Source organism: Rhinatrema bivittatum, chromosome 12, assembly GCF_901001135.1.
Source record: "Rhinatrema bivittatum chromosome 12, aRhiBiv1.1, whole genome shotgun sequence".
Taxonomy (NCBI): Eukaryota; Metazoa; Chordata; class Amphibia; order Gymnophiona; family Rhinatrematidae; genus Rhinatrema; species Rhinatrema bivittatum.
The window spans coordinates 32,890,528-32,911,794 of NC_042626.1; the positions used below are offsets into that span (position 1 = coordinate 32,890,528).

At 43.0% G+C, this 21,267-nt stretch overlaps 1 protein-coding gene across 1 annotated transcript in view; it reads left to right on the top strand.

Annotated features, from left to right (window-relative positions):
• The first annotated feature begins 968 nt into the window (after nucleotides 1-968).
• ATP12A (ATPase H+/K+ transporting non-gastric alpha2 subunit) overlaps nucleotides 969-21,267 on the top strand; it is a 47,527-nt gene continuing 27,228 nt past the window's right edge. The window contains exons 1-12 of the mRNA XM_029573133.1: nucleotides 969-1,215; nucleotides 4,077-4,241; nucleotides 7,164-7,223; nucleotides 8,213-8,416; nucleotides 8,782-8,895; nucleotides 9,317-9,451; nucleotides 13,138-13,255; nucleotides 16,428-16,696; nucleotides 17,620-17,818; nucleotides 18,224-18,333; nucleotides 18,648-18,782; nucleotides 20,402-20,594. Of these exons, the coding sequence (XP_029428993.1) occupies nucleotides 1,204-1,215; nucleotides 4,077-4,241; nucleotides 7,164-7,223; nucleotides 8,213-8,416; nucleotides 8,782-8,895; nucleotides 9,317-9,451; nucleotides 13,138-13,255; nucleotides 16,428-16,696; nucleotides 17,620-17,818; nucleotides 18,224-18,333; nucleotides 18,648-18,782; nucleotides 20,402-20,594 (1,714 nt within the window). The 5' untranslated portion in view covers nucleotides 969-1,203. The remainder of the gene's footprint in view (nucleotides 1,216-4,076; nucleotides 4,242-7,163; nucleotides 7,224-8,212; nucleotides 8,417-8,781; nucleotides 8,896-9,316; nucleotides 9,452-13,137; nucleotides 13,256-16,427; nucleotides 16,697-17,619; nucleotides 17,819-18,223; nucleotides 18,334-18,647; nucleotides 18,783-20,401; nucleotides 20,595-21,267) is intronic.

Sequence of the window (21,267 nt, forward strand, 5' to 3'; positions counted from 1 at the left end):
GACAGAGAAGGCGTTCCTGTGAGTGGGGGGGCAGGGTTTGTGTGGAAGGGCACGCACGTTGATGGCATTTTCCAATGTACGCGTCTACTTTGCAAGCAAAATTCAATCTGCGCAAAAATCATGTGCAAGTGACTTTGTATCCACAGCAAACTTCAAAGCTAAAGGTAGGGAACGACTTTCTCTGAAAATTAGTGCAATAATTTTCAGAGAAAGTTTGAAAATCGGTCCAGGTATAACTTGGCTCTGACTCAATTGTTTCCCTGCTTTTTTTTTTTTTTTTTTGCTAGGCAAGCTGCATCTTTGCACTCATTTTCGCTTGGCAATCAATACAGTTTACAAGTTAATTACCCTGTGCTAAAAAGGCCATTTTTACTGCTGTTGTGTGAATTGTTGTCCAGGGAGGCATGTCTGGATGCTTCATAGAAATCTTGAAACTGAGACAAGCTGAACTCTAAAGCACTCCTAGCAGGCTGCCCGCCTTTGCTTCTGCCAGTCGTGTAGGTTACCTGCAGCCAGCCACAAGAGTGAAAAAGTTCAAAATAAAAAGCATTTACTGTTTCTCTGTCAATAGAATTCCATCTCATACCCTGGAGGGCCGCTTAGCAAATCATTTGGTTGTTTTTTTTTTTCTTCTTCTTTTCCATGTCTTCGCGCACAAGCTGATGTGATCACACTATGTTACATTTTCAATTCATGTGCCACCCTCTTCCAAGGAAGACTCAGGGCGGCCTTCTGAGACTGCAGGATCCGGAGAGCTGCTCTGCTCTTCTAAGAAGCAAAACGGGTGGGTGGGCTGGTGTCCCGGGAACGCGTCAGTGGAGTGCACACTCATTTCTTTGGTACTTTTCCACCTGCCCAGATAAGGAAATGGGATGGACTTCACGGGTAAGAGTCACACCAGGGGGGAGGAGTGGCAGTGGAATACTTATAGGGCCTGGGAGCTGGGCTCGCTGCACAGGGCTCTGGAAGGCTTTGCTGTCCTGCCTGAAGATGTCTAAGTGCGGGGAAGACTGCAGCTAACATTGGCTTTGCTGTTGGGACACAGCCACAACCTCTGCCAGCTCTTGCATTTGAAAAATCATACGGTGACGTTTCTCCATCCGGTTCAATATTCTTCATTTTTTTTCTTTCCCATCTCAGAAGTCTTTCCCAGAGTGGTACTCATCAGAACCTGCTTGAGATCCCCAGAATAAGCTTGCACCAATGGGACCCGAGGTGAGTTATCCCAACCTGGGCTTACGTTTAGTATTGATATCAGTGATTTAGGAGTTTTCTGAAGATCAGAAGAAAACTCATTCTTTTTTCCCACTTTTCAGAGGCATTAGCACTGCAGTAGTTGGTAATCAGGCTACATGAAGGATTGTAACCTATTGCTGCATTTCTGTTCTGGCATGTCCAGAGGCTGCATTTTATTTTTAAAGCTGGGTCACAACAGCATGTTGTGTGATGCCCATCCATAATAATCTGCCTCAACTCAGACCTGCACAGATTCTGTTAATGTTAATATACACCTGGAAAACTCAGGGTATGAGCCCATTTTTCTCTTGCTGACTTTTTTTTTTTTTTCAAAGATATTTGTGAAAACAAGAAAAGACTTTGAATTTTTGAAAAATGTGAATCCTGTAGATTGAGAGTTCTTATTTCTAACAGTGCTTTGGCCTCTTGGGATAAAGGTCCCTTTGTGGACTGAAACATTGGATTTTCACACACTGAACAAACTAATTTCTTGGAACTTTAAGTCTCTGAGGGGATTTATTTTATCCAAGGTGTTTTATGGATTGTTGGGTTTTCGGTCACTTGATTCCTTTCTTTCACCCTTTTCTGTGTCTGAAACTGTTAAAGTGATTACATTCTTACATTCAGTGATATTGATGCTTCAGGGTTACTTTCCAATTTATAATACCTTGGCAGATTAAAATGTACATTCCACATATATTCCGTGATTGCTCTCTGCTTGACAGGAGCTATTAACAAGGGACATTTGTGGAAAAGGGTGGCAAACTCCAGGTCTCAGAGCCACAAGCAGGCCAGGTTTTCAGGATATCTGCAATGAATATGTCTAAGGTAGATTTGCATGCACTGCCACCAATGTATGCAAACTTATCTCATGCACTTTCATTGCGGATATCCTGAAAACCTGGCCTGTTTGTGGCTCTGTACGACAGAAGCTGGCCACCCCATCCCATGTTATGGATCTGCTTATCTTGCTCTCTGGTTACTAGCCTTCATTTAGTCAAAAAGAAAAGATAACAACTTTAGTAAGAGCAGATAAATCCTAAGAAACATGAATGATGATTGCTCTTGGTAAAAAAAGCAAGAAATTCTCCAAACCTGCAGACTAGGATCAGGCCAGGGTGAAAACATTAGTTCTTGAATTTTCCTTATCTCATTGTTAGCATTTTAATCCCAAAGGACTGAATGAATTTCAAGAATCTGTGCCTGGGAATTCACTACAGGTGATCTCCAGTCTGACAAGTTATTTCTTTTTCCCAACCAAGCTATATTTCACATTGAAAAAAAAAATAAAAATCAGCTTTCAGTAGCAAACCCGATCAATGAGCGGTTGGGAATCAAATGGAAGTTAGAAATAGTAAATGTGGCGAGGACCAGCAACCACTTCATGAGGGAGAGAAAAATGCGAGCGAGAGAGAGAGAGAGAGAGAGAGAGAGAGAGAATGAAAGCAGATTTAAAAAGGAGGGAGATGGAAAAGAGAGGGAGGGATGGGAAGACGGATTAAACAGAAGGGTCCCATCCTGTGGCAGAGTAGGAACACTTTTTCATGCACTGCTGACTGCCCCTTGTGACAATCGCCCCTGACCTTACATCTTCCACCCACTGCTCGATGAGGCAGGTTCCCAGGAAACCTGAATCTAACGCTGGCCTTTACTCAACATGGCGGGCGCCTGGGGTCCGATCCATGGTGGGGATAACTTGATCCCCCCAGCATAGCCCAGTCCCCAGCTGTAGCATGGCTGACCAGTTTTACATGCTTAAAACCAGGCAAGGCTGCTGATGGTAATCACCCGGCCGCGTGGCGAAAGATAACCGGCTAACTTCAGGAGAATTGTAGCCGGTTTGTCTAGCTGGGCGAAAACTGAGCTAAGTCATAAGCCAGCTCTGGAAGAGGCTGTAGAACTGCCCCCTTTTTTTTTTTTTGCTCAGCTAAATTACCCTACCTTGTATATTTAGGGATTTAAAGTTAACGGCTCGCGGGGGATGGGAGGATAAGGACATATTAAAGGCAGAGTTTTAACCAGCTAACTCCCGAAGGCATCTTTGGAAAACTGGCCGCTGTGAGTTGCTAATCCATTAAAGACCCCCCAGAAATATTCCCTACAAATTAATAAACTGAATTGCCCTGGGAGACAATAATCGTTATTATTGCACTTGTATAGCGCTACTGGGGTACATTAACACCGTGCTTGTTAGCAATTGTGCATCTAATGGGCCACCTTTTGCATGACCGCGAAAGACGGAATTGCTTATCCCTTGGTTTTATGCAGCACAAGATGAAACCAGTAGATCGTACGATATTCTCGTAGCCCCAATTCAGCCAACCATGAATTCATTATGGGGGGAAATTGCCATCTCTCCCCTCCCCTCCCCCCCAAATCCTGTGCCCTATCCCCAAACTACTCCCCCCCCCCCCCCCCCAAGGGCTTACCTGCTCGCACATTTTGGTTCAGGTAACTCTTTCCATTTCCAAGTTATAAGGGGAAGACACATGCGCCCAGATATCCAGGATGAGCTGATAAGCCCTCTGCTCCTTATAGAAGGGAGGCGAACAACTGGGGCACTGTTTGTACGGCACAGGTTCCTGCCCTGGCAGTAAATGATCAAGAAAAACCAGCACAGAAACGAAAGCAGGAAGCGCCGGCATTTCTGACAGCAGCTTCGCTGCTCGTTTACCACATCTGGTCACATGCCTGGCAGGTGACCAGATGTTTTGTGAGTGTAGTAAAGATAAGTATGTGCTTAAACCTGGTTCACCGTGCCCCCAGAATAGCTCCCAGACCTGGAAGATGTGTCTGTGCAGTCATTGACTTAATGCTACCTCCTCCTTGCCCCTTGCCAGACAAAGCCTGACGTATACTCTGTGGAGATCAATGGGACAGAGGATCTTGAGAAGCCGGAGAAGGGGAATGATGACAAGGAAAAGTACAAGGATCTCAAAAAAAAATCACCAAAGAAGAAGAAAAAAGGCAAGAAAATGGATGCTCTTAAACAGGAACTGGAAATGGTGAGTGCCAACTCTGATGGAGAGAGAATTCACTCCGATCCAGATGGGTTTTTTTTTTTGTTTTTGTTTGTTTTTTCAGATCAGGAAGTTTAATTCTTCTGCTTTAGCAATGGTTCTGACATCATAGTACTCCCAATGGGGGGGGGGGGGGTGTCATGTGGCAGGGCATTAACCAGCTCCCTCCCTCTTCCCTCCGTATGGCACAGGTTCTCAATCTCAGTCAAAAAGCAGAGATGGGGGGCATCCTCAGCTCATAGCTCATACCCTATACTCTGCACTAGGACGTTAGTCAGAAAAAAAAAAAAAGGCTGAGAAATGATCCAGACCAGGCAACTCTCACTTGATAGTGGTAAATCTCTCTGAGAAAAAGCGCCTTTTGACTAGTGGCAAGGACTATTTAATCCCGATGGCTTTCTCATTCATTTCCAAAAATCGACATTGACTCTTGTTTCACTGCAAATTTAAGGATGCTTATTTCCTTTTCTATAGACTATCCAGAGTAGTCCCATCATTAGGGCAGCTGCTTTTGTCATTCAGGTTTGGTCACTCTGTTGCTAGAGGCAAATCTTCATATATTAGACAGTGGGAGGGATTGGAAGCCTGGCTTTAATTCTAGGGCCAGATAAAACTAGTGTAAACTTCTTCCCAGCTGCAGCTAGAAAGGCAACCCCAAGTGCCCATTTCAGGCCTTCACTGGCCAAGCCCAAGGAGCATTGAAATGCAAATCATGCAAAATTCACACCAGCAGCAAAGTAAAGGAAAAGTTTAAAATATGTACATGTAATATATAAAATAATGCATTTACTCACATTTTATGTTGTGCATTTTGTGTAATATTTATTTTGGATCTGTCCTAATGTAAAAACAGAAAAAGCATTTAGTGTGGATCTATTGTTAAACTTAGCAGTGTTACAAAATAGTCCATTGCAACCTGTGCTCCTTGGGGCGGGGGGGGGGGGGGGGGAATTAATGGATTTAACTGAGTCCCATTTCCCCACTGACCTCCTGTTGCAACTGGAACTACTGATGTTTGGGGCGTTAGAATTTTAGTTTCACATCACAAAGTATAAAATTAAGATCCCACATACTTCCTTCTTTAGCCAATTTTCCAAAGGGAAGAAGGTTGGGGAACATCATGTGGCCATGTGTCCCTCCCCACATCATCCCTACAATAACTATTGAGGGGAATTTTCAAAAGGATTTTAACGTGTAAATGTAACTACTATTGCAGCAAATTTCAAAGGCCATCTGCCTGTGTAAAGTGCACTTATGCATATATTGTAGCAATTTTCAAAACCCCACTTACTCAGGTAAAGTGCACTTACACACTTTGGGGCGGATTTTAAAAAGCATTTACATGCGTAAATCTGGGTTTTACGCATGTAAATGCAGTTTACTCGAGTAAGTGGGCTTTTGAAAATTGCTACAATATATGCCATTGAATCGTCCATAGGATTTATTCGCATAAGTGCACTTTACGTGAGTAAATGGCTTTTGAAAATTGCTACAATAGTAGTTACATTTATGCGGGTAACTCCTTTGAAAATTACCCCCTTAGGGCCTGATTTTAAAAAGGATTTACACGCATAAAACTGGGTTTTACTCGAGTAAATGCACTTTAGTCGAGTAAGTGGGCTTTTGAAAATTGCTACAGTATATGCCATTGAATTGTCCATAAGATTTTCTTGCATAAGTGCACTTTACAGGTGTAAATGGCTTTTGAAAATTGCTACAATTGTAGGTACATTTACACGTGTAACTCCTTTTGAAAATTCACCTGTTAGAACTCAGGTGTAAGCATGTAAATATTTTTTAAAATTACCCCCTTTATGTTATATATCCTATTAACTGCTCAGGAGTAGCCTAGTGGTTAGAGCAGCGGGCTACAAACTCAGGGAAGCCAGGATTCAAATCCCACTGCTGCTTCTTGTGATCTTGGGCAAATCTCCATTGTCTCCGATACAAACATTGGCAATAACCTTTAAAGGAGTTACGCATGTAAATGTAACATACTATCAGAGCAATTTTTTAAAAAGTCATTTATACACAGGGACAGTAACTTTCAGACTGGCACATTTGCACAAGTGTGTCATCTGCTCAGAGGCACAGCCATTTTATAACTTGTGTACATCTTATAAATAGCTGACTTCACACACATGCGCACCTAATTTTAAGTGGGCATATACAAGGGTGCGCAAATCCTGCTTCTTCTACCTCGTAAGTTGCGGGATTTTAAAAGGGGTGCTCACTCACGCCATTCCCAGTTTACCAGTTTACCCAGTTAAAAGCTAGGTCCTCCAACCCCCCCTGGTTTGATAGTCTATACTACCCCCAGTTACCGCAGACCCTTTAAACCCCTCAGAAATGTCTCAATCCTTTTATTTTATGACAGCCACTGGGGCACATTTGCCCGCACATCTCTTAGCCTGGCCCCCGAAATGCCTGCACCCAGCCCAGACCACACCCATTCCCTGCCTCTTTTTGGAAACTTTTGAGATGTGAGCGCAGCAGAATTTACATGCATAACTCGGCGCTTTTTAAAATGCGGTCAGCGAGCACGAGCCCGACTTCTTCACACATCCCCTAATTGATGCGGGTGCCAGGCTTTTAAAATTCACCTTCTAAAGTGCACTTATGTGTGAATATCCTATGGACAATTAAATGGCATATATTGTAGCAATTTTCAAAAGCCCAATAACATGCGTAAAGTGCATTTACACATGTAAAACCCAATTTTAAGCGTTTAAATGCTTTTTAAAATCAGGCCTATAGATTGTAAGCTCTCTGGAGACAGGGAAATACCTACAGTATCATTCTGTATGTAATCTGCTCTGATGTGTCAAAAAGCAGAAAATACGCTCCATTAGTTCTGTGTAGAACACATATTTTTTTTTCTTTAAATGTCTTCCTTTTGGATTTCAGGATGATCACAAACTGAGTATAGAAGAACTGGAAGATAAATTCACTACCAGCATCCTCAAAGTAAGTCAGAATGAAGAAAGGTACTAGTTACCCTGAAATAGTGGAGTACTTGAGACTTGCTGTAATACAGAGGAACAGTTTGTATAGTGGGACATGTTTTATTTTGTAAAGACATTTGAACTGTGGCAAAATTTTTCCTCACTGACTCAGGGAATAATTTTTGTGCAGAAACTGCAGTATGGATGCTGCTGGAAAGATATGATGGCTTTTCTCTTCCCCCGAATGCATAGATCAGCCAGAATAGGCTGGGACACGCTCGGTGTAATGGCATTAAAAATAAATAACCGTTATTAAACAAAAAATGTATGTTAGACCAATGGCGATCAAAACAAAGGCATTTCACACCAATGGCACTTCAGACAACTAACTCTTTGGTCAAGGGTTGCTGGTTTGCAGCAAAGCATGATTTAAATACCTTTCTCTTAAAGATTCAGTCCTTTTAGAAAAGCTCAGATGAATTTAGAAACTTCAGAGTTATCTAGGGAGCGAACATCCATAGACCACTCAGTTATACATGCCATAAAGTTATAATTCAGTATAATATTGATGATTATTCCACCTCCCACCACAATATTCTTTATTTTCAGAATTGCATGCAACTGTCTCTGGATTGCAGAGTATATTTAAAAGCTAGTATATTTTACAAAGTTTTTATAATCCTTTGCTTGATTTAATCCTTCTGAGGCTCAAAGGAGTTACTTCTCATAGTACTTTTATTAGTCATATCTCCTCCACATGGTAAGCCCATTAATCCTCTCGATTTCAATAAAGTAGAAACAATCAACCCTCCCTTCACATGCATCATTATTCTTGCTGGCTCCAGGATCACTCAGATCTCCAGTCCACACGGTAAACTCGGAATCCTCTTAATTCCCATGAAATGAAAATAAACTTCCCTCCCTTTCATGCTGGATAAAAAAAAGAGAGAAAAAAAAATAAGTTGCACAAAGTATTTCATTAAAAGCTGTATTTTGTTTCTTTCTTCATAGGGTCTCACCAGTGCAAGAGCTGCAGAGATTTTGGCTCGAGATGGTCCCAACGCTCTTACACCTCCAAAAGGCACTCCTGAAATTATCAAGTTCCTCAAGCAGATGGTGGGAGGCTTCTCCCTCCTTCTGTGGGCGGGAGCCATCCTCTGCTGGATTGCATATGGGATTCAGTATGCTCAGGACAACACAGTTGCGAAGGATAACGTAAGCATCACATTGCTAAACCTGCAAGCCCAATTGCTATTAAGCCCCTCAATCAGGAGATCTGCGAGGTACAAGTAAGCCTAAAAATATGAGGGTGAAATCTGATCGCAGATGGTGAACGACCACAAGGCCCAAGCAGTCTGCTCATTTTCGCATTCTCTTTCAATGCAGCAGACCCTACTTCATCTCCAGCTTTAACATTACCTCCCCACAACTAAGGATCCTCTGAGCTTCTGCCAGGGTTTCTTGAATTCCAATATAACTTTTGTCCTCCAATGCCTTGGTTGGCAGACTGTTCCGTGCAAATACTTCCCTTTGAATTGTAATGGATGTTTTACTGATGGGAGCATTTTCATATATTCCAGTTGTACCTGGGTGTGATCCTGGCATTGGTCATCATCCTCACTGGCTGCTTTGCTTATTTCCAAGAAGCCAAAAGCACAAATATCATGGCTAGCTTCAGGAACATGGTCCCACAGGTGGGCAATTGTTATTATTTAAATTTATTTGGACATCTTCATCCAAGCACCTCGCCTCCCCCCCCCCCCCCCTTCCTCTTTCTGTTGTTGTTTTTACATTTCTGAGAAGGAAAAGTTGAGCCATTCATCAAATGCACGATCAACTTTTTGAAAAAGGCACTGGGCTGGGCATCTCTTCTTCACAATGGGGAAATTGTATTTGTTTATAGTAAATCAAATAGATTATCTAGTGAGTCTCTGCAGGTATTTGGTCTAGGGAATCCCTTTTCAACATTGAAGTTGAAGATACCATCCTAAAACGGGGGAAAGAAACTAGAGATGTGGCTCTAAAATTGCTACACATCTATCAAATGAGAAGGAACACAGGGACTAGGACTGTAGAAGAAAGAAAATCCTAACGTTCGCTGTTGAATTTCTCTAGCATGCCCTTGTCACTCGAGATGGAGAGAAGACGGAGATCTTAGCATCAGAACTAGTGGTAGGAGACCTGGTGGAAGTTAAAGGAGGAGATCGCATTCCAGCTGATCTTCGGATAATTTTTGCACAGGGTTGCAAGGTAAGAGCAAGTTTAGGGAAACTATCTTCATAAATACAAAAAATAGACCTCCTCATAGTGTTCCAAAGAAGTTTGTATGCTGAGGGTACAGGACAAAGTGAAAGCAAATCAATGCTTTTGGGCAGCTTGGGGAACTTCCACTTCTCAAGGGCCGCACACTAGTTGGGTGTTAAGGATACCCTTTATAAATATGTATAGGATAGATCTGCATACAGCTGAGGCAGTTTGCATGCAAATCTATCTCATGCATATTCATTAGAGATGTTCTGAACACCCAACTGATGTGCAGCCCTTGAGGACTGGAGCTTCTTCATATCTGCCTTTGGGTCATAAGAACAAAAAAACCCAGAAGTTGTGCAATGTTTTGCTATCTTTTTCCCAGTGAGGACTTTTATATGATAAAGGGCAGGGGTGGGCAATTCTGGTCCTTGAGGGCCACAAACTGGTTGGGTTTTCAGGATTTCCCTAATGAATATGCATATCCACATATTTATTAACCCCTTCAAAAATGTATCAGATTGGTAAGGCAAGACTTCCCTTGGGTCAACCATTTCTAACTACATGTTCTGTGATTTTATTCTTTGGAATATTGCTATAATTTTTCCGGGCACTGACATCAGGCTCACTGATCTATAGTTTCTCAGATCAACCCTAGAGTCTTTTTATAAAGATTGGCGTTACATTGGCCATCCTCCAATCTTTTGAGTAAATTTTCAAGGGGATTATGCATAGAAAAGAAGCATTTATGCATGTGTAACTAGCTGGTATGCATGAATATGTTATTTTATAAACATCAAGGGTAAGTGCAAATTTTCGGTTTCTTGCGCAATTTTCCTGTGCAAAAAGGGTGCTCTAGGGGTGTTCCAGGATAGGGCCAAGAGATGCATGTGCAAGTTGCTATTTTAAAAGAGATTTATGCAAATACATTAGGCAAGTTATTTGCACAAATTTACACCTTCTAATTAACTGGCACAACTGATATCAGACTTTGTCTGTTGTCTGCTATTTTTGGGTGGGAGATCTTGGTGAAGTGAGGGGAGTTCAGGGTAAAATACTAGGAGGGTCTCTGTGACATGGAGATGGACTGGGTGAATTGTTGGAGATATCAGTAAACTGGTGATTTCAAGTATGTGCACATATTTTAAAATATACCTACTTCCACATATAAATCATGTTTTATGTGAACAAGTACTATGCTTTTTGTGTGTAAAGTATATGCCCATATGTTTATAAAATAGGTAGTGAAAGCACATGCTTTCAATGCATTGCAAATACTTGTGCATTCTGAAATGTGCACATGTGATTGGGGGGGTGGGGCAGATATACTCAATTTTATAATCTGCATGGACTATATGCACAGATTAGGGTACATTTTATAAATCTGCGCCCACGCGTACTTTTGTTCGCGCACCAGGCACAAACAAGAGTACATGGGATTTTAATAGATACGCGTGTAGCCGCAAGTATCCATTAAAATCCGGGGTCGGCGCGCGCAAGGCTGCACAAAAACGGCAGTCTGCACGCTCCGAGCCGCGCAGCCTGCCTCTGTTCCCTCCGCCTCCCTCCACCTTCCCCTCCCTTCCCCTATCTAATCTACCCCCCCCAGCCCTATCTAAACCCCCCTACCTTTGTTGTACAAGTTACGCCTGCTCGAAGCAGGCGTGACTTGCGCGCGCCAGGCTGGCCGCCGGCACACGATTCCCAGGCCCGGGAGCCATTTCGGAGGCCTCGGCCACGCCCCCGAAATGCCCCCAGGCTGTAACCATGCCCGCGGCCCTGCCCCCAAATGACGCACCGCGACACCCCCCCGACACCCCCCCCCCAGGAAAGCCCCGGGACCTACGCGCATCCTGGGGCTTGTGCGTGCCGCCGAGCCTACTCAACATAGGCTCGGCACGCGCAGGGGTACTTCGGCCAGGTTTTCGGTGGGTACGCTCATATCTTACACGCGTACCCCTTTGAAAATCTGGCCCATTATAAAATACCTTAGTAGATCTCCATGTGCCCATATATGACTCATGCAAATTACATACATTGCTGCTCAACCTCCCCCTGACTCCTCCCCCCAACCCCGCTTTTCCCTTCCCCCCTTGGCTCTCTTCTCCCTTGACTCCCCCTTTCCCCTACCCGTATTATTCCCTTGAAAAATCTCCCTACAGGACAGTCTTTAAGTTAATTATTTCAGTTATCCTTGTTACACATATGTATATGATATTTATATTCCTAGTTAACTGTTAAACAAACATTTGGCTTTTTCCACCTATGTTTATTGTAAAGCCTGTGGCTGAATTACTGTTTGCTGTAAACCGAGTTGATGTGCATTACGTGCCGCGGTATATTTAAAAACTACAAAAACTACAAATAAATATGTAAATATATGGGACCACACAGAATTCTCTGAAATTTATCCTTTTTAGGTACAATAGATTTTAATGATCTGTTACAAATTACTACCATCTGGTCCAGGTGATTTGCTCTTCTTTAGTTTGTCAATTTGCCCTATTATATTTTCCAGGTTTACTATGATTTGTTTCAGTTCCTCTGACACATCACTATTAAATACCATTTCAAGCACTGGTATCTCCCCAACATCTTCATTAGTAAATATCGAAGCAAAGAATTCATTTAGTCCTTGTGCTTTGGCCTTATCTTCCCTAAGTTCCCCTTTTATCCCTCGATCATCTAATGGTCCAATTAATTCCCTCACAGGTTTCTTGCTTTGGATGTATTTGAAAAAGTTGTTATTATTTTGCCTCTACAGCAAGCTTCTTTCAGATTCTCTTTTTCCCTACTTTATCAGTGTTCTGCATCTAAGTTGCTTATGCTTTTTCCTATTTTCTTCATTTGGATCCTCTTTCCATTTTTTGAAATAAATTATTTTGGCTATAATAGTCTCTTTGACCTCACCTTTTAACCATACTCACAATCCTGTGAACTTCCTTCCACTTTTGTAATGCATGGGATACATCTGATCTGGGCTACCAAGATGGTATTTTTTTTAATGTCCACACCTGATGTAAACTCTTTTTTGTAGCAGCATCTTTTAGGTTTTCCTAATTATTTTCTTTACTTTAATCATAGCCTCCCCTTTGAAAGTTAAAGGTTAGAGCAGAGGTCTTCCTTAATGTCCTCCCTCCAGTAATTAGTCAAATTCTATTGCATTTTGATCACTTTTACTAAGTGGCCCCACTAACTTTACCTCTTGCACCAAATCCTGGGCCCACTAAGGATTAAGTCAAAAATAGCTCCTCCTCTCATGAAACAGTCATTTATTTCATCTAGAAACTGTATCTCCCTAGCATGTCCTGATGTGACATTTACCCAGTCAATATTGAAGTAATTGAAATCTCCTGTTATTACTGTGTTTCCAAAATAATCTCCCTAATTTTCCAACATTCAATTTAAGCAGCATTTCCTTCTGTTTTTAATATGCATCCTTCTCTGATAACTCTTCCAGAAAAGGCATCTGTATCTTTATTGATACATACTTACCTTAATCTTTACAAGTTGCAGATTCTTCCAAGCACTCTTTTTCTTGATAACAGTGATACTCTACAGAAAAAGGGGACAGAAGCATTCCTCTTTAGCCTTTGCAATTCCTAGCTTATTATATGGTCATTAACAATAAATAAATGTGGAACTGAATAGGACTCACTGGCAATGCATTTTTGTGTCTTTGATGACAGGTGGATAATTCCTCCCTTACAGGAGAATCAGAAGCTCAGCCCAGATCTAATGAGTTCACCCACGAAAATCCCCTTGAAACAAGAAACATTGCATTTTACTCCACAACCTGCTTGGAAGGTACGTCTCTGTGTTATGTTTGGCACTAGCTCAGCTGTTTATTTCTTGTTCAATATTAAAATAGCACGTTTGAAACTGTAACAGGTTACTAGAAACCTATTGCATACCTTCCCTTCCAAATTGCTTCAAGATCAAATTCCAGCAGACATTTGCATCTGCTTTTTTCTGTGGGTAAGATTTTTACGGAAGATAACCTGCCTGGATTTGAAAATGCAATCAATGCACTTTGGGGTAGATTTTCAAAAAACGCGAATAGGCGTACTTTTGCTGGCGCATCAGGCGCCAGCAAAAGTACGCTGGATTTTAGGAGATACGCGCGGAGCCGCGCGTATCTACTAAAATCCTGGATCGGCGCGCGCAAGGCTATGAATTCTGTATAGCCGGCGCGCGCCGAGCCGCGCAGCCTACCCCCGTTCCCTCCAAGGCCGCTCCGAAATCGGAGCGGCCTTGGAGGGAATCCTCTAACGCCCTCCCCTCACCTTCCCCTCCCTTCCTCTACCTAACCCACCCGCCCGGCCCTGTCTACACCCCCCCCCTTACCTTTCTCCGGGGATTTACGCCTCCCGGAGGGAGAAGTAAATCCCCGCGCGCCAGCGGGCCTGTTGCGCGCCGGGACGCAACCTGGGGGCGGGTACAGAGGGCGCAGCCATGTCCCCGGGCCGTAGCCACGCCCCCGTACCCACCCCCAAAACGCTGCCGACACGCCCCCTAAACACCGCGACGACCGGGCCCGCCCCCGACACGCCCCCCTCGGAGAACCCCAGGACTTACGCGAGTCCCGGGGCTCTGCGCGCGCCAGTAGGCCTATGTAAAATAGGCTCACCGGCGCGCAGGGCCCTGCTCGCCTAAATCCGCCCGGTTTTGGGCGGATTTAGGCGAGCAGGGCTCTGAAAATCCGCCCCATTATTTTTTGAGCCCACAAGAAATACACCCCCAGGAACACCTTGTTTTTTTTCAGCCGGATAGAGGGAGGATAATTTTCAGAAGCTCAATTTGCCTGCATAAATGGCTTTCAAAATTGTCCTAAAAAATCCTTTGGCATTCATGGATTTCTGGCTCCCAGAACAACTTGCTATGAATGCAGAGACAGGAGGTTTGAAATGTTGAGTGTGAGTACTGTACTGGGCATCCCCATAAGAATACACAGACAGCCTGAGGCCAGCACAGGCAAACATTCCTCAGACACTGAGATGGTAAGGTATTCTGGTGTCTGCAGTGAAAACACTGAAAACATCAAGCTAGGTAGAGAGAACATGGTGCAAATCTACTTTTCTTTTACCTTTCATCCCTCCAAATCACATTAAATCTTCACTGATTGTAACTATGCTGTTTGTACGTATGACTGTGCATGTAAAATTGCCCCCCAGAACCCATCCCACCCCACAAACAAATCCAGTGATAGTGTGTATTATGTTATTGCACGCAACCAGCCCTCATTTCCAATTTCGCAATGCAGTATTTATTGCATGCATCACAACATTATTGCGGGAGTTAGGGCCCTAACGCATGTGATAATGCCCTAACACATTTTGATAAATGACCTGGTTAGCTGGATAACTCTGCTCCACCCTGGGCTGTCCCATGACTACCCCTGACATAGCTGGCAGTCCCGCTGGCGGAATTTACATGTCTGGTTACGTGACAAACTTAGCCAGACAAGCACACTGAATATGGACTTCTCTATCATTAAGTTTGGTTGCAGTCAGAAAGCCTAGTTTAGTTAAATGATGATAGAAACATTTCCTTAGGACTTTGACCCAATATTGTGACAGAGTGGACAGAAATGGACAGAACTGACTAACGGATTGCTAAGGATCCAATGAAAAAGATTTAATTGAGATATGGGATAACTTTATTGATTGGCTACCTGGTGAAGTGTGATTCTTACTATAATCATCAATATCAATTGGAGAGAGCAATGTTTACTGCCTGTGAATAGGTGTAGGATGCATGCACAATATTAGATTTGTGGTTGAATTCTGTTAATAAAAGTTCAATATAAATAGTACAAATTGTAAGTATGTGCAGGGAAATTTTCATTTTAGCTTTTTTTTCATTTTTGGATCATTTTTTATTTGTTCTTTCATTTTGTGGACTTCTTTACATTTTTATTCATTTTGGAAAATAGTGCGCACTATTTGCAAATAACGAGCACTTACATGGTGTGAGTTATTGTATTAACCCAATTGATTTGATAATTTTAAGGACTTTCCGGGCAGCTTGTGCATTTGTTTTGGGGGTAAAACAAACCGAAATGAAAATCCCTGTTTCGATTCAGATTACCATTTCTAAAATGAATGCACATCCTCAATAAATTTGACATCGGCATTGGTTTAGTTATTTGGAGGCCCGCACTATTAAAGGGGAATTTTAAAAGCCAGGTGTCGAGCTTATGCGCGCCAACCGTATTTTACAAAGCACCCAGACACGCGTAGAAATGCCGCAGCACACACATCTCAAACCTTTTCAGGCAGAGGTGGGGCATGGGCATGTCAGGTGCCAGCCAATAGATGCACGTGTAAATATTTATGTGCCCTGGAGTGCGCCAAGGTCATTTGCCATGCAAGTTTGCTTCTGCTGTGGACGGTGAGTAAGTTATAAAAGAAAAAGATTAAGCCATTTCAGAGGGTTTAAAGGGTGGGGTAACTGAGGGCAGAACAGGCTATCAAACCAGGAAGGTCTGGAAGACCTAGCTGTTAACTGGGCGAACCGATGGATGAACTGGTAAGCTGGTAATGGCGTCGGTGTGTGCCCTTTTTTAAAGCCTCCAAGGGATGACTTTTTTTTTTTTTTTTTAATAAGACACAGGAGAAAAAGTAGTGGAAGAGTAATTTTTTCACTGATTTTTTTTGTATTATAACATTGAAATTCCCAAGAAAAATAAAATAAAAGCTGAAAATGAAGGCCACCTAATCATGCTTCATTAAAAAATGAACATTTATAGCTATTTTAACATCTTTGAAGCCCACAGAACCAGGACGAAAGTCTTCATGTTCTGTTTCTCTCAGGCTCTACTGATTTCCATACTGATATTTCAGCCATTGGAGTTGGTCTGGGCCCTAATTCACTTCTCCTTAAAAGTTTTTTTTTTTTTCATCTATTTTACCGATCTCTGTTCCCAATACACTTTGAACAATGGGACAAGACAGTTCCTCTTTGCTTTCCTTTGTAGGAACTGCAAGAGGCATCGTAGTCTGCACAGGCGACAACACCATCATCGGTCGGATTGCCACGCTGGCATCTGGCGTAGGGAATGAGAAAACGCCCATTGCCGTTGAGATTGAGCACTTTGTCCACATTGTAGCAGGAGTGGCGGTTTCTATTGGGATTATTTTCTTCATCATTGCGGTCTCCATGGGATATAGGATCCTGGACTCTATCATCTTCCTCATTGGAATTATCGTTGCCAATGTACCTGAAGGACTACTTGCCACCGTAACTGTAAGTCCGCATGGCCCTCTGGCATCCACCAGCTCACCTGTGGGCTTAATGGTTTTTCAGCCTTAAGGAAAACCCAAGACAAATTAGCTTCTTTCGAATGGATCGCGGATCCATATCATTAGTGAGTTTATAGTGAGTTTGCTTCATTGACTGGAACATTAAAATGACGCCTAACGTTTCGCAGTAAGCAATTTTCCTGGCCGCTCTTACACCTGCAGAAAACCAAGAACCACACAGTATTGTCAGGTTTCTAATTCTAGACAGTTCCATTTTCAAGGCAGGGGGATAAAGAGGAAGGATCATTTTCAAAGGGATTCAGCCAGGTAACTATAGAGTTAACCAGCTACATTTCCCAGAAAACAGTCCACCTTAGAGCAGCTAAAAATGCACACCATATTAAAAGGAGGCATTTTGGGGGGTGGGGGGGGGGGGGGCATGTGTATTTTGGGAGAGAACTCAATGCTCGCGCTTTTGTATTTTCCAATATGTGCATGCTCTTTTACCTCTGATCTGTCACTGGCAGAAATAGGAGTTCCTAAAGTGCACAGACATTTTGTTCACACCTACATTCAGCAAATTTTCAAAGAGAATCTACCCCTTCATTACAGGATATGCACGTACTGAAGTATGCAAATTCCCAGCACCTAAGCAGGTTACTCAAAATTGCCCCCCCCCCCCACGATGCAAGAGTAAACTTATTGGCAACAGATGAGTCTAAAATGCCCTTTTATGGACAAGCCACAAGTTAAATTTGCCCTAAGCATCAGGGCTGGATATTTGCTGGAAGATTTTATTACTGGCTCTGCTCCATGCTGTGTTGCTTCTATTCCTCACCCTCAAGCACCATCCACACACAGTGCTCTGTTGTAAAATCACAAGTGCTATCTGGTTGACAATGGTTGTATGTATGTCCATGGTCCTAGGTAACCCTCTCTCTGACAGCAAAGAGAATGGCGAAGAAGAACTGCCTGGTGAAGAACCTGGAAGCTGTGGAGACGCTCGGCTCCACCTCCATTATCTGCTCTGACAAGACAGGAACCCTCACCCAGAACAGGATGACCGTGGCCCATCTTTGGTTTGACAATCACATACATTCAGCTGACACCAGCGAAGACCAAGCATGTAAGTATTATATCACTCTGTAATTATACAAAAACCCCCACTGCTCTCATTACACCACCTTTTGGCGACTCACTCCTTACATGTAAGGAGTGAGTCGCCAAAAGGTGGTGTAATGAGAGCAGTGGGGGTTTTTGTATAATTACAGTGTGATGATCGATCCCTAGCTCGAACAGGAATTGTGTGTCAGTTGAAGGTCTTACGTCTGTTTGCACAGTATTATATCACTGACATCACCCCAGAGAAGGGTGGCGTGCTTCCATTGCCATTTTCTGGTTTTCCTTTTCTCTCTGTAATTTCTCCACTGTTAATACACACACACACACACACACACACACATATATATATATATATATATATATTTTACTATCAGTAACTGAATATTCCTTTTTTAATTTTTTTTTTCAGCTCACTCATTTGATCAAAATTCTGAAACCTGGAAAGCCTTGTTAAAGATTGTAACCCTTTGTAATCGAGCTGAATTCAGACCAGGACAGGAAAGCGTTCCAATAATGAAGGTAAACCAAGATTGTCTAACCATCCCCAAATAATGTAAAACAGTCCGGTGGGTTCTTTTTTTCCCCTTTGGGTTACTTTCTTTGCCACGAAGGCATCTGCGGGGTCTTCCCAGCCCTTCTCCTGGATTTCTTAATCAAGCTTCCAAGAAAGAGATCAACTCATCAAACCCCGACGAGGCTTGCGATGGACATCACCAGGCGTTTAATGCCCTTACTGGCTGCGCTCTCTCTGTGCCTGCCAAAGGGATTAGTGAGGCAGTTTTCACAGGAGCCATTCATGGGTCTGGTTTACTGGAGTTTCCCTTTATTTGCAGAGGGTCGTGGTCGGAGATGCATCAGAAACAGCCCTACTGAAGTTTTCTGAAGTCATCACAGAAGACGTAATGGGCATTAGAAGCCAAAACAGAAAAGTGACAGAAGTGCCTTTCAACTCCACAAACAAATATCAGGTGCACATTTTTCTTTAGCCTAGAATTAATAGGATGCGTACTCTACTAGGCCCATATCTTTCAAAAACCAGGAAGGAGAGATAGAAATGATTTAAATTCACATTCATGGACCTCATTAATGAACTGCAATGCTTGATTTTCTTTTTTGTTTGTAACCCCACCCTGGTGAGTATGTCCTGCAAGTATTTGTAAGCTCTTTGGCGAAGGAACTCTGATTAGCTCTTTTCTTTGCCACTTTCCCCAGGGTGTGGATCCTTTGGCTTGTGGGGAAAGGGTTCATTTTGGGTCTCAGTGCAGGAGCGGCTAACTTCTTTCTAGGTATCCCTGGGAGAGGGGTCATTTCTGTTCATTGTTGCCCGAATTTTAAAAGGCCCGCACGTGTAAAATCCAGGGATTACACCCATGGCCAGGCTGTGCATGAGCGAAATGCTTTTTAGAAACAGCTCAGCCACACACGTAATCCCTGATACATGCAGAAGTGCAAGGCCATGGAAAAGGGGTAGCTGGGAGACGGGGTCTGGGCAGGGAGGGGTGGAGAGTGGGGGCTGGCCGGAACAGGGCCTTTAGGCCCTGTCCCAAGGAAGCATGCGCTGGCAGCCGGCTGGCGCGCGGAACTTACTTCATCTATTCAGATAAAGAAAGTTCGAAATAAAAAAATAAAGGCAGGGAAAGGAGTTTAGGAGTCAGGGAGGAGAGGGGAAAAGGGAGGTAGAGTAGGAAGGGGTATAGGAACGTTCCTTCCCAGTCCGCTCCTTAATTGGAATGTACTGGGAGGGAACTGCAGAAGGCTTATTTGTGTCGCTGCGCATTGGTTTTAAAATCCCCCCTGCACGTGCAAGTCCTGACCCGCCTGCACATGTGCACGCGGATATTAAAATCCGGCACACATGTGCGCGCAGGAACTGTATTTTATAACACGTGCGTGCCGACGCTGACGCGCGCATGTTATAAAATAGCCACATCCATGTGCGCATGCCGGGAAGTGCATTTACAAGTGTAAAACCCATTTTTAAGTGTGTAAATACTTTTGAAAATCAGGCTCCTATAGTTTACGTACAATGGTAATGTAGGATTTACTTGAGGAAATCCAAATTTATGTATGCAAGATGGCCAATTTTAAAACGTGGACATGTAAATGAAGTTAACCAGTTTACCAATTAGTCCACCAGCTCGCCCAGTCCTTCTCCAGGTTATTGCGACTTTCCTAGTTCTTCAGTCTGATCTCCCCCAGTACATCCAGACCTCCCACCCAGTCAGTACTAAACAATAAATACTTTTAATGTCATGGTGCGTTGTTTTTTTAAAATTCCTCCCCTGTGCGCGCGAGTTGTGGCCTGTCCTCACCTGCATGCGCAGATATTAAAATCTGGCATGCACGCGAGCGCGGGACTGTATTTTATAACATGGTCTTTGAGAGCAAATGCTCACAAGGAGTAGACTTGAAGCACTAATATACCCTCCAGTAAATTCTACTATACTGAGGCTTTTTCTTCCCGATTTCATTGGGTGCCACATCAAATGACCTGACATCACTTTCCACTGACACAGACAGCTATAATCGTAACGAGAAACACGAGCAGCTAATCCTGAATCATAAGCCTTTTGTCCTTTTGTCACAGTTGTCAGTACATGAAACAGATGACGCCAATGATAAAAGGTTCCTGTTGGTGATGAAAGGTGCACCAGAGAGGATCTTAGATCGATGTAGTACTATCATGATGGGAGGTAAAGAACAGGCGCTGGATGAAGAGATGAAGCAAGCTTTTCAAACTGCATACATGGAGCTAGGCGGTCTGGGGGAAAGAGTCCTGGGTAAGTAATTAGAAAGATGGCAGGGCTTTGGAGAGCTTCAGCGTTGCTGGGCAATTGGAGGTTAAAACCTAGCTAGCTATTCTGAATCATGACAACGCAGATAGATACCGAGCCTGGTTTAAGAAAATAAAATTCAGGCTTTGAAATTTGAACTTAGGAGGTGAGGAAATGTTTGGAATTGCTATTATGGAAGAGGGATAAAGGCGTGAGTGTTGTTCGGTAGGTGCTTGGCGATGTGTGCCTGCAGGCTGGTCTGAAAATTACCATCTAAGCTCTCTGCAGCAGCTTGAAGACAAATTTCCCAGCAAAGCCAAGGAATCCTGAAACCAAAATGAAGGCATTCTGTAGTATATGTACCTATCTATATAGATATGTATTTGAAAAATAACATTCTTCTTTAGCTTTTGGAAACTGAAGAATCACTGCCTAAGAAAGGAGTGTGTTTCTTTTATTGATCAGATAGTGCAAAGTGTGCCAGTACTGCTAATTAAAGAGTTCAAACTTCAATGGAGTTTCTTGTTTTCGTCGAGGTTTCGTATTTAGCTTAATGCAATTCAAAATTCACAGTGGACCAACTGCTTGAGTCCGCCATCCTACCAGTCAAGGTACCAAAAATTAGAGGTGCATATGCAAATATTTTTCCGAGTGATGAGAAGCACTACAGAGCATTGGC